The 17,062-nt window shown below is 49.4% G+C and overlaps 1 protein-coding gene across 1 annotated transcript in view; it reads right to left on the bottom strand.

The window, feature by feature from the left end:
- The window catches only part of inpp4b (inositol polyphosphate-4-phosphatase type II B), a 100,993-nt gene that overhangs the window by 38,926 nt on the left and 45,005 nt on the right, over positions 1–17,062 (bottom strand). Inside the window, exons 4-5 of the mRNA XM_083692792.1 lie at positions 16,953–17,060; positions 7,822–7,952 (exon numbers count right to left, since the gene is read on the bottom strand). Of these exons, the coding sequence (XP_083548918.1) occupies positions 7,822–7,952; positions 16,953–17,060 (239 nt within the window). The remainder of the gene's footprint in view (positions 1–7,821; positions 7,953–16,952; positions 17,061–17,062) is intronic.

Raw genomic sequence — 17,062 nt, 5'->3', positions numbered from 1 at the left:
TTCTAATGGGGTGGAGTGTTCCCAGACAAGCAATAGCCCAGATAGTGGGCCGCAGAGACTCCCATCCCATCTGGTCCTTAAACAACGAGCTCTTTCTAAGATGGCTGCCTGCTTTAGGAGGCTGTTGTGTTTAACGCCACGTTTGTGTGCTGATTGTGAAGAACGTAAAGACCAATAGCTGAGCGAGCACTGAGACCCCGAGACCCCCCCCCCCCCCACACACACACACACACACACACCTCCACTACCTGTGCAAACCTGCACCAATGACATTTTCCAATGACATTGCTTTCACACACACACACACACACACACACACGCATACTATTACATACTACTATAATATATAATAATATATGCCATTTAGCTGACGCTTTTATCCAAAGCGACTTACATTGCAGTGAGTGCATACATTTCAGTATATACGGTCCCAGCAGGAATCAAACCCACAACCTAAGCGTTGTTAGCGCCATGCTCTACCAACTGAGCCACAGAGGACCACTACTATATTTATCTTCCCACCCCACTCCTGTTTCTGCTGCTTACAACCATTTCTACCATATGTTATTGTTTTTATTATTATTATTAATTTGGTGCGCTGTCGAGGAGCTACTGTAGCTTGCCCTAAGCATTTCCACCCACGGCTGTATTCTGTGTTTATGATAAATAAGCTTTGATTTGATTTGAACAGCGTTGACAGTAAATTGGCATGATGCACAAATGAACAGTTCGGTTGCAAAACGCTTCATCTACCATTTTCTTACAAGATGACAGCTGTCATGGCAGAGACCTCATTTTATGATACATTTGAAAGGACAGTTTCCATGATGTGTTGTTTACATACATAAATCATCATATTTTCATATCAATCAATCTTCGTTATTTAGATGTCTTATGCTACATGTAACATGACAAAAATGCAAATGGATATATATACAGTACCAGTCAAAAGTTTGGACACACCTTCTCATTCAATGGTTTTTTTTTATTTTATTTTTTATTATTTTCTACATTGTAGATTAATATTGAAGACATCAAAACTATGAAGGAACACATATGGAATTATGTAGTAAACAAAAAAGTGTTAAACAAACCAGAACATTTTTTATATTTTAGATTCTTCAAAGTAGCCACCTTTTGCTTTGATGACAGCTTTGCACACTCTTGGCAAGTTTGTGTCCAAAGTTTTGACTGGTACTGTATATCGTTTCGGAATGAAACTCGTCAAATGTTTTTCCATTGAAGTGAAAAAACCGCTACCAGTACCAGAGGTTTAATTTGATGAATAATTAAATGGTAAAAAAAATGGGAGTAAAAAGATTTAAAATCTATTTTAAAAAAAAGAATCGTGGAACAGCGGGAGATGAGGTGCTGTCACAGCCCAGAGCCAGGCTGGGTTCTGGGGTACAACATCTCAGCGATGGGAGGGCCAGGTCCAAACCCCCAGAATGCAACAAAAATAAATGTTCAAAAGTCCCGATAGCCAGAGACAGAACCACCTCTGAGTTGGTTGAGGGACAGAGAGGGCAACAACATCCCAGAGAAAATAATACACATCTCAACCGCCAGAACACACGTTGACCTATAAACATGCTTATGACACGGTTGATTAAATCAAGCATCGTGATTGGCCGGGAAGCGTTCCAGCTGTTCTGATATCTCTAACTCCGGTGACATTTAATGTGTTCCAGAACTATCAACCAGCCTGAGTCCGTAACTACGGTAACAGATTTATGAACTACTTTTATAGGCCAAGGGCATAAACCAATAAAACATTGAATGAAAAAACCCCACGAACACCATTGCTTGGTGTCAGACTAGTTAGGGTGGGTGTAAACCTGCTGTGTAAAAGCAGTAACACACTCAAGGGTGTGCTACAGTACATGGAGGATATCAGGACGGCTGTGATGGCAGAGGTCACTGGTCTGAGTCACATGCCTTTGACACAGACGTTCTGATATCCACAACACAACACACCCTATAACTGTGTGTCATTGCTTAAACAAAACACAGTTTCAAACCAGCAAAAACTTGAATCTCTTGACTATACTGTATGTTCTAAGGGTCCAATGCCCAACTCCTCGACAGTATATCAGCTGAATTCCTGAGATTAATTGCCAGATTTTTGTAGAGATGTAATATAATCAATACATCACAGAGACTTCACCTCTTTTTCAAACCCAGCTCATTTTCAATCAGCCCTCCAAAGCATTCGCTAATGTGCGGAATAATCCTTTAAGCATGGGATTTTATGGCCCTTGCATCACCTGCTTTGTACAAAACGTCCAATTAAAAATGTACCCCCAAAAGATAAGGCCAAGTCTTTGTTTATGGCTTATGCTAAAGCTCCAAACTACTATCTGACACTCAGTGTTGGGTGCTTAAATCTCAAATATGCAAATATGTGCCACAAACTTCTTTGATATCGGGCTAAGCTCTTAAGAACAGTCAAATAACGCAGGCTGTATGACATTTAGTGTTGTTTGCTAAGGGATGGTATTTGCTTAAGATGTCAGTGAACAAAACCAGTAGGCGACACGTGCAGGAAACACTTATTATTCTCTACAAACAGACATATTCACTTTAAATTAGTGCCACCTCAAAAACTTTTAATTGAGTTTTTCTCTGTTGTTTGAAACTCAAGTATGAGCTTTGAGAATGCCGCCCCATTCACACGCCAACACCTTGAACCACGAAGATGTGGAGACTCACCAACATCACGTCGCAGGTGAACACACAAACACAAACACACACACACACACACACACACACACACACAGGCGCATGTATACATTAACACACATTCTCACTGTCGCACACACACATACGCGAGCACGCACAAACACACACACACACACACACGCGCATGTATACACTAACACATACTCTCACTGTCACATACACACACACACGCGCATGTATACACTAACACATACTCTCACTGTCACATACACACACACACGCGCATGTATACACTAACACATACTCTCACTGTCACATACACACACACACACACACACACACACGCGCATGTATACACTAACACACATGCGTGCACAAACACACACACACACAGACTTATTCCCATCACAGATTCCGTGTGAAGAGCACCCACGTGTAGCGTGTCTCTGAAGCACCACATGTGGCCGTAACCGCAGATGAAACATTTAGGCTGCTGCTCTCACAGCACATCTGTGTTCTAAATATACATTTACTCATGTAACCCAGTTGAGATGGTAAACCCACTCCTCGAGTTGAAGTACCCCCCCCCCCCACCCCCCCCCCCCCCGCCGCCCGCGCTGTCGAATTGCTCGCCGTTCGATAGCGTAGCTGGTTAACATCGGGCGTTTGAGGAGACGGTCACGAGCCAGAGGTCGCAGGGTCGAGACTCGGCCGGAGCAAGACGAATTGCGGGGGCTACTTGACGTAATTCACTCAGACATGTCCAACTTGCAGGATCACAAAGACTCTCTGAAAGACAGACAGAGTGTGGACGTTTGTGGATGTAGTGTACACTCACTGCCAGCTTGCCAGCCTGTGCCAGCTTTGGCATCCTCTTATGTAATTGTCAAGCACGATGTTTAATGTTTAACCAATTTAAAAAATAATTCCATAATTCCATCAGTTTTTTCCATCGCTAGAAATGTTGGCCAACTCACACACCATGCCATCCTCACAACACTGTTCCCACCACACATTCATGGTTAGCATTTAGCTAGCCACCCCCACTGACCGCAAGCAAGACTCGGCGGCCTCGCTGCCAGCTGCGCTAGGCGAAGCTATCGCTACAGGCTAATTTTGAAGCCAGTGGGCCTGAGCCTTCCCCACGGCCCGCTGGGCTGTCACTCTGTCAGCTGTGGGCGTTGGGGGATCCAGGGCTAATCGAGCTAGCGACCATTGCGCATTAGACGAATTAGCCGTATCAAATCCCCATCTGTTTGCCCAGGTGGTCTGTCTGGGTGGCAGGAGCGTGGAGAGCCAGAGACACTGACCTCACAGCTGGCCAGGGTCTGTCTGTAGCTCTCACACACACACACACACACACACACACACACACACACACACACCTCGATATACTCCCCCTCTCACCGTTTATTTGGTGTGCGCTCTCTTATTTAATCTATCCCGTCTTCTCTCTCTCCCTATCAATCTATATTCTGCTCCCATTTGTATTCCATCTCCATCTCCGTCTCCGTCTCTTCCTCCTCCCTGCTGCTGGTAGCAGACACACCTGAGGTCGAGGAGGATCATCAGTGCCTGTTAGAGCCACGGACCAAGTTGAAGCTTCTGGATTGACGTTCCGCCTTCGGTATTTTCCTGCCAGTATAGCGAAGTAACACAACCACACAGATCAGATTCTTTGGCCTGCAGAAATGATCCCCCCCCTCCCGAATGTAATAACTTGGAGACTGGGTTACAAACTCACTCTGAAACCCCAGTCGACTGTGTCGTGTACCGTGGCAACATCCGGCCAGTCTCTGAGCCAGTTGGCAGAGTAGGTTTCTTTAAAGTGTTAAAGTCTAACAGTGCGGGTGTGTGTGTGGGGTTAGTACTAAGCAGAGGCAATCCCCCCCTAACAGCTTCGTTCACAGACTCCTCTCTCTGCCCGCCTCAGGGTGTGCTTGGAACAGCAAACAAGACCTCCAACTAGAGCAGCCAGCTGCTTCTACGAGATCGATGCGGGAAGATTTCAACTTTTTAGGATTTTTACCCCCGTTGTGTGTGTGTGCATATGTGTGTGTGTGTGTGTGTGTGTGCGTGCGTGCGTGCGTGCGTGCGTGTGTGCTAGTGATGCAGGCAGGGGGTCTCATGTTCTCACTCCAAGCCGCGACAGGATTTCCTTTTAAATCAAACAGCAGGAACGCTGCGAGCCCCAGTTCTCCCACGGTGGAGCAGTGGAGATGCGAGACTGAGGATCTCTGCCACAGAATCAGTTCTATGAAGTGTGAATTCTACCATACTGACATGCGTGAGTACCTTGGGCATTGCTAGGCTGGTTGTCATCCACCCTGGTCCTTGAGAGTTGACAGGGTTTAACTGTATTTGAGCCCAGCACTTGACCCATATGAGTCATCTAGTAAAGGTCTTGATGATGAGGAAACCTGCCCACCCTGTTGGCTCTCCAGGACCAGGATGGTGGGCACCGCTGCAGTGGAACCATCCCTCTGTAACGCCTCCAAAGGTCTCCCACTTCAGACACACAGCCTCCGAAACAAACCACACTCTCCCTGTTCCCGTAGACAAGGTTCAAACCCAGCAGGTCCCCCTTCCCCGCCTCGGAAGACCCGAGCGTCTACCGTTAGACCTAAGGGACCTAAACAGACAATTCCCGAAGTGCGAGTGACGTTGATATGCCTCAGGGGCAGGGCTACCCGTCACGAGAGAGTGTGACTCCAAAACCACCTCTGCTACGCTACTCTGTAACAGCATAACCAGCTTTTCCTGGAGCGCCACGTCTCCGGTGACTGCCTCTACTTAGTTACCCCCGAGGCCTGAAGGGGGAGGCTTGGCAGTTAGGCTGCGTGATTGACGAGTGACTGACAGGTCCCCCCTCCGCCGACCCGCCGCAAGCGAACCAGACGCGCTAACGGGATTATGATGACACCGTCTGATTCAGTGCAATGCAACCAATGGGAGCGGGAGATGATTATTTCATGAATGGAGCAGAGCAGAGTGGAGCGTGGCGGGATGCAGTTATTAGAAGTGCTTAGGTAAGCCCGGGTCAGCCCACCTCATTAAAAATGGATGAATTAAAAAGACTGGGATTTTTCAACCTGAACGTGCACTTAGCTAAGGGGAATTGTGCCTCTCTCATCTCATCCCCCTATCTCATCCCCCCCCCCCCCCCTCCCTCCACGGACTACCGTTGCGCTCCTCCCTCTGTTCTTCCTTCTTTCTTCTCCTCTATCTCTTTCTCTCTCTCTCTCTCATAACATTGTGCTGCCAGCCACTAAACAAACCCCTCTCTCTCTCTCCTTCTCTCTCCCTCCCTCCCTCCCTCTCTCTCTCATAACATTTCTCTGTAATACTGCACCCCCCCCCCCTTCTCCCCCCTGCTTCCTCCATCCTCTCCATCTTGTCTTCTAATCACATCAGCCTATCAATTATGAGCCTGGTTCTCCTTCCCTGCCCAGCGAGCGGTAGCGGTCGTGTTTGCCCGTCGCGACTGCGTTGTGGAGTGAACGCAGGGTGAGGGTGGCGGGGGCGCCAGACCCCGACGCCGCTAGGCGCTAACTTAATTAGCTCCACAATGCAGCATCAGGCTACGCGGGTGGCTGTCAGGAGCCTCAATGCCCCACGCCTCTCACACACACACGCACACGCACACACACACGCACACACGCGCACACACACTCACACGCACACACACACACACACACACACACACGCACGTGAATGCACAGACACACGCACACAAATACACACGCACACACATACATACACTCGCACACTCAAACTCACTCTCACACCCACACACCCAGTCTTTCTCCCTCTCTCTTTTTCACTTTCTCCCTCCCTCCCTCCCCCCCTCCCTCACACAGAGTTGCGGTGGAGAACAGAGCGAAACGGCCACCATCGCTCATCAGAGGGTCAGGGAGGGGGGGGGGGGTATCGGAGGAGGGGGGGGGGGTGGGGTGGGGTGGGGGGGGTGTTATCAGAGGAAAATCAATCACTTCCTATCAGGCTCCTATTGCCACGGGGAGTGAAGGCTAGAACATCGATAGAGGGATAGAGGGATAGAGGGACAGAGGGAGGGACAGAGGGAGAGACAGAGGGAGAGACAGAGGGAGGGAGAGACAGAGGGAGGGAGAGAATTATGGCGCGGCTGTGATGTTATTCTTGTGTTGTTGTTCCAGCGAGGATCATCTTGCAGTCGTCTATTGAATTTGGTCCAAGACAGAAATAGATAATTTGATAGTGGCACATAATATCTGTCACTTTGTCGATGGAGTATGTGTGTGTGTGTGTGTGTGTGTGTGTGTAATTCAGCGACACACAGCCCCTAGCGTGGTTGAGGTTTGTTCTGCGTCTTATCAACAGGCTTCAGCATGATAAGCATGAATCAACACTGGCAGTATCAGATGTTGACGCACACACACACACACACACACACACGCACACACACACACGCACGCACACACACACACGCACGCACGCACACACACACACGCGCACACACACACACACGCACACACACACTTTATCCTTTATCATCCTTCATCAACTCTGATAGAGAAACTCTGTTGCTATGGGAACTCTAACGCCGCATCAGTCATCTCCCCCTATCCTCTGGAGCGTAAGAGAGGAACGTGTGAAAGAAGACGAGAAAGAAAATACGGGAAGCATTATTTCCGTGACTTGAGGTGGCCATCGACGCCGCAGTCCCTCCGGGCATGCCTTCACCCTTATCATCTTCCTGCTCCAGGATTCCTTTCCAAATCCAATAGACACACATCAATTATTTAAACATTAGCGTGAAGAGTTCAACTCAATATGTGACATTGACCCGTCTGCCTCCGTCCTCCGTTCGGCGTGTGGCTCCTTCCCGACCCATTCCATCTCCCGGCTCGGATGAGCCTGAGGCGCCGACATGACACGTGGACATATTGCTTCTGCGACTCGGAAGACGGCGGTGAATTCCAATCAGGTCGGAGGACATTCCACTGTTTGTATCTTTGAGAGTTTAGGAAAATGTTGGGAATGTCCTCCGAAGGGCATGCCTGTGTGTGTCTGTGCGCAAGTGTGTGTGTGTGTGTGTCAGTGCGCACGTGTTTGTGTGTGTGTGTCAGTGTGTGTGTGTGTATCTACTCAGTCTCTCACCAGTGATCTTGTCCAGCTCAGCCTGGGTCTCCTGGTAGGAGTGGATGACTTGGCCGTACCGTGCGATCACCTCCTTCCTCAGGTTGTCCCAGTGAGGAGACAGCTCCCCAAGGTCCCTCAGCTCCTGTATCCTGGAGACACACACACACACACACACACGCACACACACACACACACACACACAGATATAATTGAGCAAGCTTATGCCACGTAACAAGTACATCCCAACTCACCGTACGGTATTTCTATATAACATATTATAAGGCCGGGGGGGGTAGGGGGGGGGGGGGTGGTGTGTGTGTGTGTGTGTGTGTGTGTGGGGGGGGGGTGTTGTCTGTGTGCACTGTATTAGAAGTGAAGGAGGATGTTCGAATGGGTGATCTGTCCATGCTTTCCACTGAACGCCGGTACAGAACCACTGGAGGAAAGAGGTGTTGCATCGATGGTGCTGTTACTGGACAGGGGACGGCTGCTAACAGGACAGGACAGATCCTCCACATGAAAACACCGGTTGTCCAGTTTGTCAATAAAGTTCGTTGCAATAGCTTCCGGAGTGGCGCGCGGCCGCGTATCCCCTCGTGGCGAACCCACGGCTCTTCTCTCAAAACAGAAACACAAACACACGCAGGAGCGGGGAACGGGGTCTCGCCACAGACCCTCCGAGGCTTTTTAATGACGCCTAATTTGAGTTTGTTTGTGATAGATAGCGTTTTGTCCATTGTCCGTCCATTTAGCCCTGTAATACGGTCTGTCTAGACTGATAACCTACACAATGTCATCCAACACAGCACTTAGCATTTCGCCCTGGCCCATGTCCAATTCCATAGTATTACTGGCTCCACTGTGACAAATGTAGTTCATTTTCCTCTGCTTTGACTCAAATTACCCCAGATTGTCACAGCAGTGAGGGTATTAGGATCCATTTAACACCTCTGTGTGTGTACACACACACACACACACACACACACACACACACACACACACACACACACACACGCATATGTGCAGACACACATACACAAATGAGTCCACACACACATGCGCACAGAGACAGGCGCGTGCGCACGTACACACACACGTGCACGCATACACACACACACGTAATCAGCCCTGGGCCCCTACTGCCTAACCATGGAGTGATTATATTATTACGAGAAATCCAACCCTTCAGGCTAGTGCTGTAGTTAGTGTGCACTTTCTCCCATAAACCAACCCCCGCCCCCCCCCCTCTCTCTCTATCTCAAACACCATTCCACTCTTATTACCCAGAATAAGCCCCTCAATTCCTCTATTTCAGTGTGTGTGTGTATGTGTGTGTGTCTGTGTGTGTGTGTGTGTGTGTGTATGTTGGAGGCGGCCAATCGGCTTGCCTGTCCTCATCTCATGGCGTAGGTGTCCCCGTCTGGAGCCCGCAGGGGGCTACCGCGGCCGGTACGGTGTCATTAGAGAGAGGGAGGTCACCTGAGGTCGTTGCCGATGAAACACTGTAACAAGTTGCCGTCGGCAGCCAAGCTGGTGCCCACGTTGTTGTTGTTGTTGTTGTTGCCGTAGCAGCACAGCCTTCGCTCGCCGGCCTAAGACGTCTCAATGGCCGTCTTCACAGACACAGACGCAGGATACGCCCGGGGAGTTCAATTGTTAAGCAGGATTCAGTGATGCATTGTCGTGTGTGGGTGGGTGGGTGGATTTAAGAGGCCTTATTTGTTGAAATAGATAGGAATGTATAAATGCGTGTCCCATGGATCCAATTTAATCTTATTAAACCACATAGAATATAGCTGGCACTGACACACTGAGTGGGTATCAATTGTCCAGCGCTGTTGGTCATGATAAAGCGTCTGTTACAAGGATATATTATTAAGCTCTAATCCACTCACCATGCCTCTGTTTTAAAGCCTGTGTTTGGCGATGTGATTGGTCCGGGATGTGCACATTGCACTGGAGGTATTTTGAGGACAGAATGTGGAATCTGTGACCTACAGTCTCACACATTCCTCCCCTCCACCCACCACCCACCACCCTCCACCCTCCACCCAGCACCCTCCACCCACACAATCACAATGGCATACAGAGACTTGACCGAGGGCTCAAAGAAGCCACCTTTTTGATCCCCCCTTCTCGGCGGATAAACAAGACTTCTAAATACCACGGCGACCTCTGGGCGGTGTGACGCAGCGGCTTGGCGTGCTGCTCAGCTATGACGCCCCCGAGGTGGCTGGGGACGGGTGAGACAGGTACGACAGGTGAGACAAGTACGCCCCGAGTGGTGGTGAGACAGAGAGAGAGAGAGAGGGAAAGGGAGAGAGAGAGACAACAGAGAAAGAGAGAGACAGCAGAGAGAGAGAGAGGGAAAGGGAGAGAGAGAAAGAACAGAGAAAGAGAGAGACAGCAGAGAGAGAGAGAGAGAGACAGCAGAGAGAGAGAGAGGGAAAGGGAGAGAGAGAAAGAACAGAGAGAGAGAGAGGGAAAGGGAGAGAGAGAGAGAGAGAGAGGGAAAGGGAGAGAGAGAGACAACAGAGAAAGAGAGAGACAGCAGAGAGAGAGAGAGAGGGAAAGGGAGAGAGAGAAAGAACAGAGAAAGAGAGAGACAGCAGAGAGAGAGAGAGAGAGACAGCAGAGAGAGAGAGAGGGAAAGGGAGAGAGAGAAAGAACAGAGAGAGAGAGGGAAAGGGAGAGAGAGAGAGAGAGAGGGAAAGGGAGAGAGAGAGACAACAGAGAGACAGCAGAGAGAGAGAGAGAGAGGGAAAGGGAGAGAGAGAGACAACAGAGAGAGAGAGAGAGAGAGAGACAGCAGAGAGAGAGAGAGAGAGAGCCCTCTGATTACAAGGACGGGGCTTATCTGTCGAAGCCAGGTGAGCAGCGCTCCGAGACTTACGGCGGGGTGATGGGGGGAGCTTGAGTAGCGCTCGCTTGCTCGCTGGCTAGCTACCTCATTAACAGTTGGATCAGCTCACTCTCTAATTGTGTGGAGATTTCACAGTGATTAATTCTCATGCAAATTCCACACTCAAAAGCCCCCCATGTACTCATTATACTTTCTAGAAACGACGACAACGAGATTGGCATCTTTTTAAAACGAGCCGGGCACGAAAAGCTCCAAAGCACAAAATGAAAAATGGAAAAATATCCCCAAGTATCAGATTGCGGGAGTTGAGGGGAAGCAAAAAAAAAAAGAAAAAAAGAAAAGCATTATTTTCTCTTTGTTCTCGTACGGTAATTCATCCTCCACTGCTCAAGGAGAGGATGATATGATGATATCGCCCGGCGGGCCTCGCTGCGCGGAGATGCCAACGTTCTGATAGGTCTCATACGTGTTTACGCTTAGTGGGATGCGAGTAGGCCCACTCTAATCCACCGGGCTCCAGGTCCAATCAAACACATTGTTTCCAGCGGATCCACACCGCCCGGACAGGGCTCTTAATGCTGAGAAATGTCATCCCGGGGCCTATCATCACAGGGCCAATTCTTTCTGATTTCCTGTCTGTCACCGCGGCGCTGATGCGAGCCCGGTGCTCTCAGGCGCAGATTGCAGCCATCCACAAAAAAGCATATCACTGTCTCTCAACCACTGTTATTAGTGGAGGAGACCAGACCACCAGACCTGTTATTTTGTCTTTAAAACGGGATGTGTGTGTGCGTGTGTGTGTGTGTGTGTGTGTGTGTGTGTGTGTGTGTGTGGCTAGTGCACTCTGACAGAGGAAGGAGAGGCTGAAGTGTCACCTCAGAGGACTGTCTGGGTGGGGGGAGAGGGGTTGGGCGGGGGGGGGGGGTCATGAAGAGAGAGAAAGAGAGAGAAAGAGTAGAGAAGGACAGAGAGAGAGGATAGAGAGAAAGAGAGAGGATAGAGAGAGAGAGAGAGAAGGATAGAGAGATTGAGAGAGAAGGATAGAGAGATTGAGAGAGAGAGAAGGATAGAGAGATTGAGAGAGAGAGAGAGAGAGAGAGAAGGATAGAGAGATTGAGAGAGAGAGAGAAGGATAGAGAGATTGAGAGAGAGAGAAGGATAGAGAGAGAGAGAAGGATAGAGAGATTGAGAGAGAGAGAGAGAAGGATAGAGAGAGAGAGAGAGAGAAGGATAGAGAGATTGAGAGAGAGAGAGAGAGAGAGAGAAGGATAGAGAGAGAGAGAGAGAGAAGGATAGAGAGAGAGAGAGAAGGATAGAGAGATTGAGAGAGAGAGAGAAGGATAGAGAGAGAAGGATAGAGAGAGAGAGAGAGAGAGAGAGAAGGATAGAGAGATTGAGAGAGAGAGAGAGAGAGAGAGAGAGAGACAAATGGACACGAGCTACGGAGAGAGACTTGGAAACACAATACACAGCAGGAAGGAAGGAAGGCTACGCAGCGCAAAAGAATGAAGAGGCAATGAAAAGAGAAACTGAGGTACGGTGGGAGGGGCGGCTTGAAGTAGAAAGAGAGAGAAAGAGAGAGAGAGGGAGAGGGAGATTAGAGGGCTGTGTTCAACTGACTTGGACAGATGAGGGGGTGCAGAATACATTTTCCAAAGAGCAAAGACCTGTCATGTGAGTGCCTTTATTTCATGGTGCGTTATAGTGGCTGTTCAATTTAATCTCCCAGAGCTTTGTGCCCGAGGGGTCAATAGAACCTGCGTGAGAGGACTGACGCACACACACACACACACACACGGACGCACACACACACACGGATACACACACACACACACCCCTTCCTGAGAGCTAGACTGTGAGCTACTGCACCTGGCTTCTCTCTCATGAACTGATTTAGAATCCTCTTCCCGCTCTGCCCTGAGGATCACCTCCTCCTTTACCTTGACCGTTACCGCTGAACACCACAACTGACCTCAGACCAGGTGTTTAGGAAAAGGACTCTGACAGGATTATGAATGGGTTGAGAGTTGCAATAACACCACCAAATATACACATCCAGGTCAGGTTTCGTGGACAGAGAACGAAAGTTAAACCACGTCTCACAAACACGTCTGACGCTTCACTGGAAGGCAGCCGGAGGAGGCTGGTGGGGGTAGAAATCGGAGGACGGGCTCATTGTGATGCATGGAACGGAATCAGGAATGGTATCAAATACCAATCCTCGTTCCATTCCGTGCATTATAATGAGCCTGTCCTCCGATTTCTACCTCCACCGACCTCCCTCGAGGGCAGTGTACCATGACAAGCCACAATGGAACCACCACCGCAAACAGGACCTGGATCATACAGTAGAGACTCAGTTCTCATCAACAGCAGTGCCAATGAAAACGTCTGCCAACACACAGGGACGCTTGTTAATGTTCACAAGTGGAGGGAGCGACAGAGTGAAAGAGAGAGAGAGAGGGGGAGGGAAGGAAGGGAGAGAGAGAGGGAGGGAAAGAGAGAGAGAGAGAGAGAGGGGGGGAGAGAAGAAAGGGAGAGAGAGAGGGAGGGAGAGAGAGAGAGGGAAGGGAGAGAGAGAGAGAGAGAGGGAGGGAAAGAGAGAGAGAGGGAGAGAGAGAGGGAGGGTGAGGGCGAGAGAGAGTGAGGGCGAGAGAGAGAGAGAGAAAAGGGGATCTCTTCATTTGCTTGATTTTGAATGGAAAAAGAAATGAAGGCCTGGGGCCAGTGCACAGCGTTAATAAAACTATCAATTCATAAAAACAGAGAATACATGTGATAGAAACACTCCCCCCTCCCCCCTCCCTCTCCCCCCTCACCACACAAAGAGCCACAAACCCACACAGAAGAAAAAAGAAAAGATTAAACAGCCATGCTGATAGAGTTGGAACATTGCTGTCAACATCAAAGAGAGAGAGAGAGAAAGAGAGAAAGAGAGAGAGAGAGAGAGAGAGAGAAGTGGAAAAGCCCACAATTACCATAAAGCATAAAGTGGTGCAGGGGAACAGGAAGCTAAGCCTTCACCCACTCGACAGTCTTAAAGGCCTCACGCAACCATTAACGAGTCAAGCTAGCAGCATTTTAGCCTAATTGAGTTTTTCTACTGAGAACTCAGAGGTAAAACTCTTGATGACATTTAAAGAGGATTAGAAAAAACCCGCTTCAACAACGACGGTGCGGTCGATACCGCATACCGCTCCGCAAGAGCAGGTGAAGTAAACAAACGAGTCACGAGCGTTCTCATTTTTTCCGAACAATGTTTTGCACAGAGTGGCAAAATAATCTGAATGTGCGCAGTGACTCTCATGCACTGATTAAACTGACAGTTATACACCCTACTACTGACAGGTATACACCCTACTACTGACAGGTATACACCCTACTACTGACAGGTATACACCCTACTACTGACAGTTATACACCCTACTACTGACAGGTATACACCCTACTACTGACAGGTATACACCCTACTACTGACAGGTATACACTCTACTACTGACAGTTACACACTCTACTACTGACAGTTATACACTCTACTACTGACAGTTATACAACCTACTACTGACAGTTATACAACCTTACGTCACTGACAGTTATACAACCTTACGTTACTGACAGTTATACAACCCTATGTTACTGACAGTTATACAACCTACTACTGACAGTTATACAACGTTACAACACAATAGTCCTTTATGCAGACAGCAGAGAGCCAGAGAGGTGAGTGGGGTTGGAGCAGAGAGCCCGGCACAGATAATAAGGCAAAAATAATGGCTTTTTTCACGAACAGTAAAGGCTTATGGGAACCGTGGAGGGAGAATGTTCCGGATAATGACAAGGGATTCCAGTGAGTCACAGCAAGCGACAGTGAGATTAGATCACGTGACCGCTTGGCCAGCCGATTGACGGATGATCGTTAGGGATGTGTGTGCGGTGTGTGTGTGTGTGCGCACGTGCGCAGTGCGTACATGCCCAGTGTGTGTCTGTGTGTGCGATTGTGTGTCCTGAGATAAGGGGTTGCTAGGGACGATGGGCCCGTTGAGGAATGATTTGTCCTGACAAATGCTTTTGTGCCTGAGGGGCAGACACTGAGATCTCTTTACTGAAGCAAACTGGCATCTCTTTCAAAACGGACTCAGGAACAACTTCTCACCGAGACAACCTCAACTTTCTTTACCGCTGTGAGTTGAATAACACCATGAACAGTTGAATAACACAACAATGAATGATCGGAATCATTATTCGTGGACCACCGCAAAAGATGAAGTGAGTTTCCCCACAGTGTAAAGAGCTGTCAGTGTCCTGAAGAGCACGACAGCATATAAATCGATCGGTAACTTGCTTCCCCAATCAGACTCGGTTAACATATTCTGGTCACAACTCACTTTGAGCGCAAATTAGCCAATGAGTTCAAGACAGCAGTCAATTAGCAGCAGAGTGGGAGTGAAAGAGAGAAGATAACAAGCATCCTCCGTTTCCCTGAGAGACATTTCTTTTTGCTCGGGGCTCTTCTTCCCAACAATGCAAAAAGTAGTGGGGGAGTAAGTGCGTGTGCGCATGTATGTGTGTGTGTGTGTGCGCGTGTGAATGTGTATATATGTGTGTGCATGTGTCTGTGAGCGTGCGTGCATATATATATATATATTACAGTATATGTGTGTCCGTGTGTGTGTGTGTGTGTATGTGTGTGTGTGCGTGCATGCATGAGTTTGTGTGTGCGTGCGTGCGTGCATGCATGTGTATGCATATGCGCGTGCATGCATGTGTATGTGTGTGTGTGTGTGTGTGTGTGTGTGTGTGTGTGTGGTGAGGGGGATAGTCATTTGTCGGGTGTGTGCAGGCATATCAGGCTCTTTTGATGTGTTAAACAGACCTGAATAATTTAGTCTCCTCTAAGCATTGCTCTTAAAACAACCATTTACATCTGCTGGGTCTGTTAAAGCTGCCCGGGACCTTGTACCACGCTCAGATGAGCACTCAATCCTCCAATGATGAATGTTAGGGTAGGTGTGGTGTAAGATGATAACCATAATGACAGAGTGACCTGTCCGATCTCAGATGAATCCAAAGGGCTAGGGGCTAGGGGCTATGGTGTAGGGGCTATGGTGTAGGGGCTAGGGGCTATGGTGTAGGGGCTAGGGGCTATGGTGTAGGGGCTATGGTGTAGGGGCTAGGGGCTGTGGTGTAGGGGCTATGGTGTAGGAGCTAGGGGCTATGATGTAGAAGCTAGGGGCTATGGTGTAGGGGCTAGGGGCTATGGTGTAGGGGCTAGGGGCTATGGTGTAGGGGCTATGGTGTAAGGGCTAGGGGCTATGGTATAGGGGCTAGGGGCTATGGTGTAGGGGCTATGGTATAGGGGCTATGGTGTAGGGGCTACGGTGTAGGGGCTAGGGGCTATGGTGTAGGGGCTATGGTGTAGGGGCTAGGGGCTATGGTGTAGGGGCTATGGTGTAGGGGCTAGGGGCTATGGTGTAGGGGCCAGGGGCTATGGTGTAGGGGCTATGGTGTAGGGCCTAGAGACTATGGTGTAGGGGCTAAGGGCTATGGTGTAGGGACTCGGGGCTATGGTGTAGGGACTCGGGGCTATGGTGTAGGGGCTATGGTGTAGAGTCTAGAGACTATGATGTAGGGGCTATGGTGTAGGGGCTAGGGGCTATGTTGTAGGGGCCAGGGGCTATGGTGTAGGGGCTATGGTGTAGGGCCTAGAGACTATGGTATAGGGGCTAGGGGCTATGGTGTAGGGGCTATGGTGTAGGGGCTAGGGGCTATGGTGTAGGGGCTATGGTGTAGGGGCTAGGGGCTATGGTGTAGGGGCTATGGTGTAGGGGCTATGGTGTAGAGTCTAGTGACTACGGTGTAGGGGCTATGGTGTAGGGGCTAGGGGCTATGGTGTAGGGGCTAGGGGCTATGGTGTAGGGGCTATGGTGTAGGGGCTATGGTGTAGGGGCTATGGTGTAGAGTCTAGAGACTATGGTGTAGGGGCTATGGTGTAGAGTCTAGAGACTATGGTGTAGGGGCTATGGTGTAGGGGCTCGGGGCTATGGTGTAGGGGCTAGGGTGTAGGGGCTAGGGGCTATGGTGTAGGGGCTATGGTGTAGGGCCTAGGGGCTATGGTGTAGGGGCTAGGGGCTATGGTGTAGGGGCTAGGGTGTAGGGCCTAGGGGCTATGGTGTAGGGCCTAGGGGCTATGGTGTAGGGGCTAGGGGCTATGGTGTAGGGCCTAGGGGCTATGGTGTAGGGGCTAGGGGCTATGGTGTAGGGGCTAGGGTGTAGTACAGTAGCTTACCTCCTCATGTCCTCCTGTATGTAGAGGCTGAGGAGCTGCTTGGGGATGCTGAAGGACAGAGTACACTCCTCCATCTGCTCCCTCACAAGCATCCACTTGCTGTCCACCGT

This window comes from Argentina silus (genome assembly GCF_951799395.1).
Source record: "Argentina silus genome assembly, chromosome: 21".
Lineage (NCBI taxonomy): Eukaryota > Metazoa > Chordata > Actinopteri > Argentiniformes > Argentinidae > Argentina > Argentina silus.
Note: the sequence above shows the minus strand (reverse complement) of the source record. Positions and strands in the feature narration are given on the sequence as shown.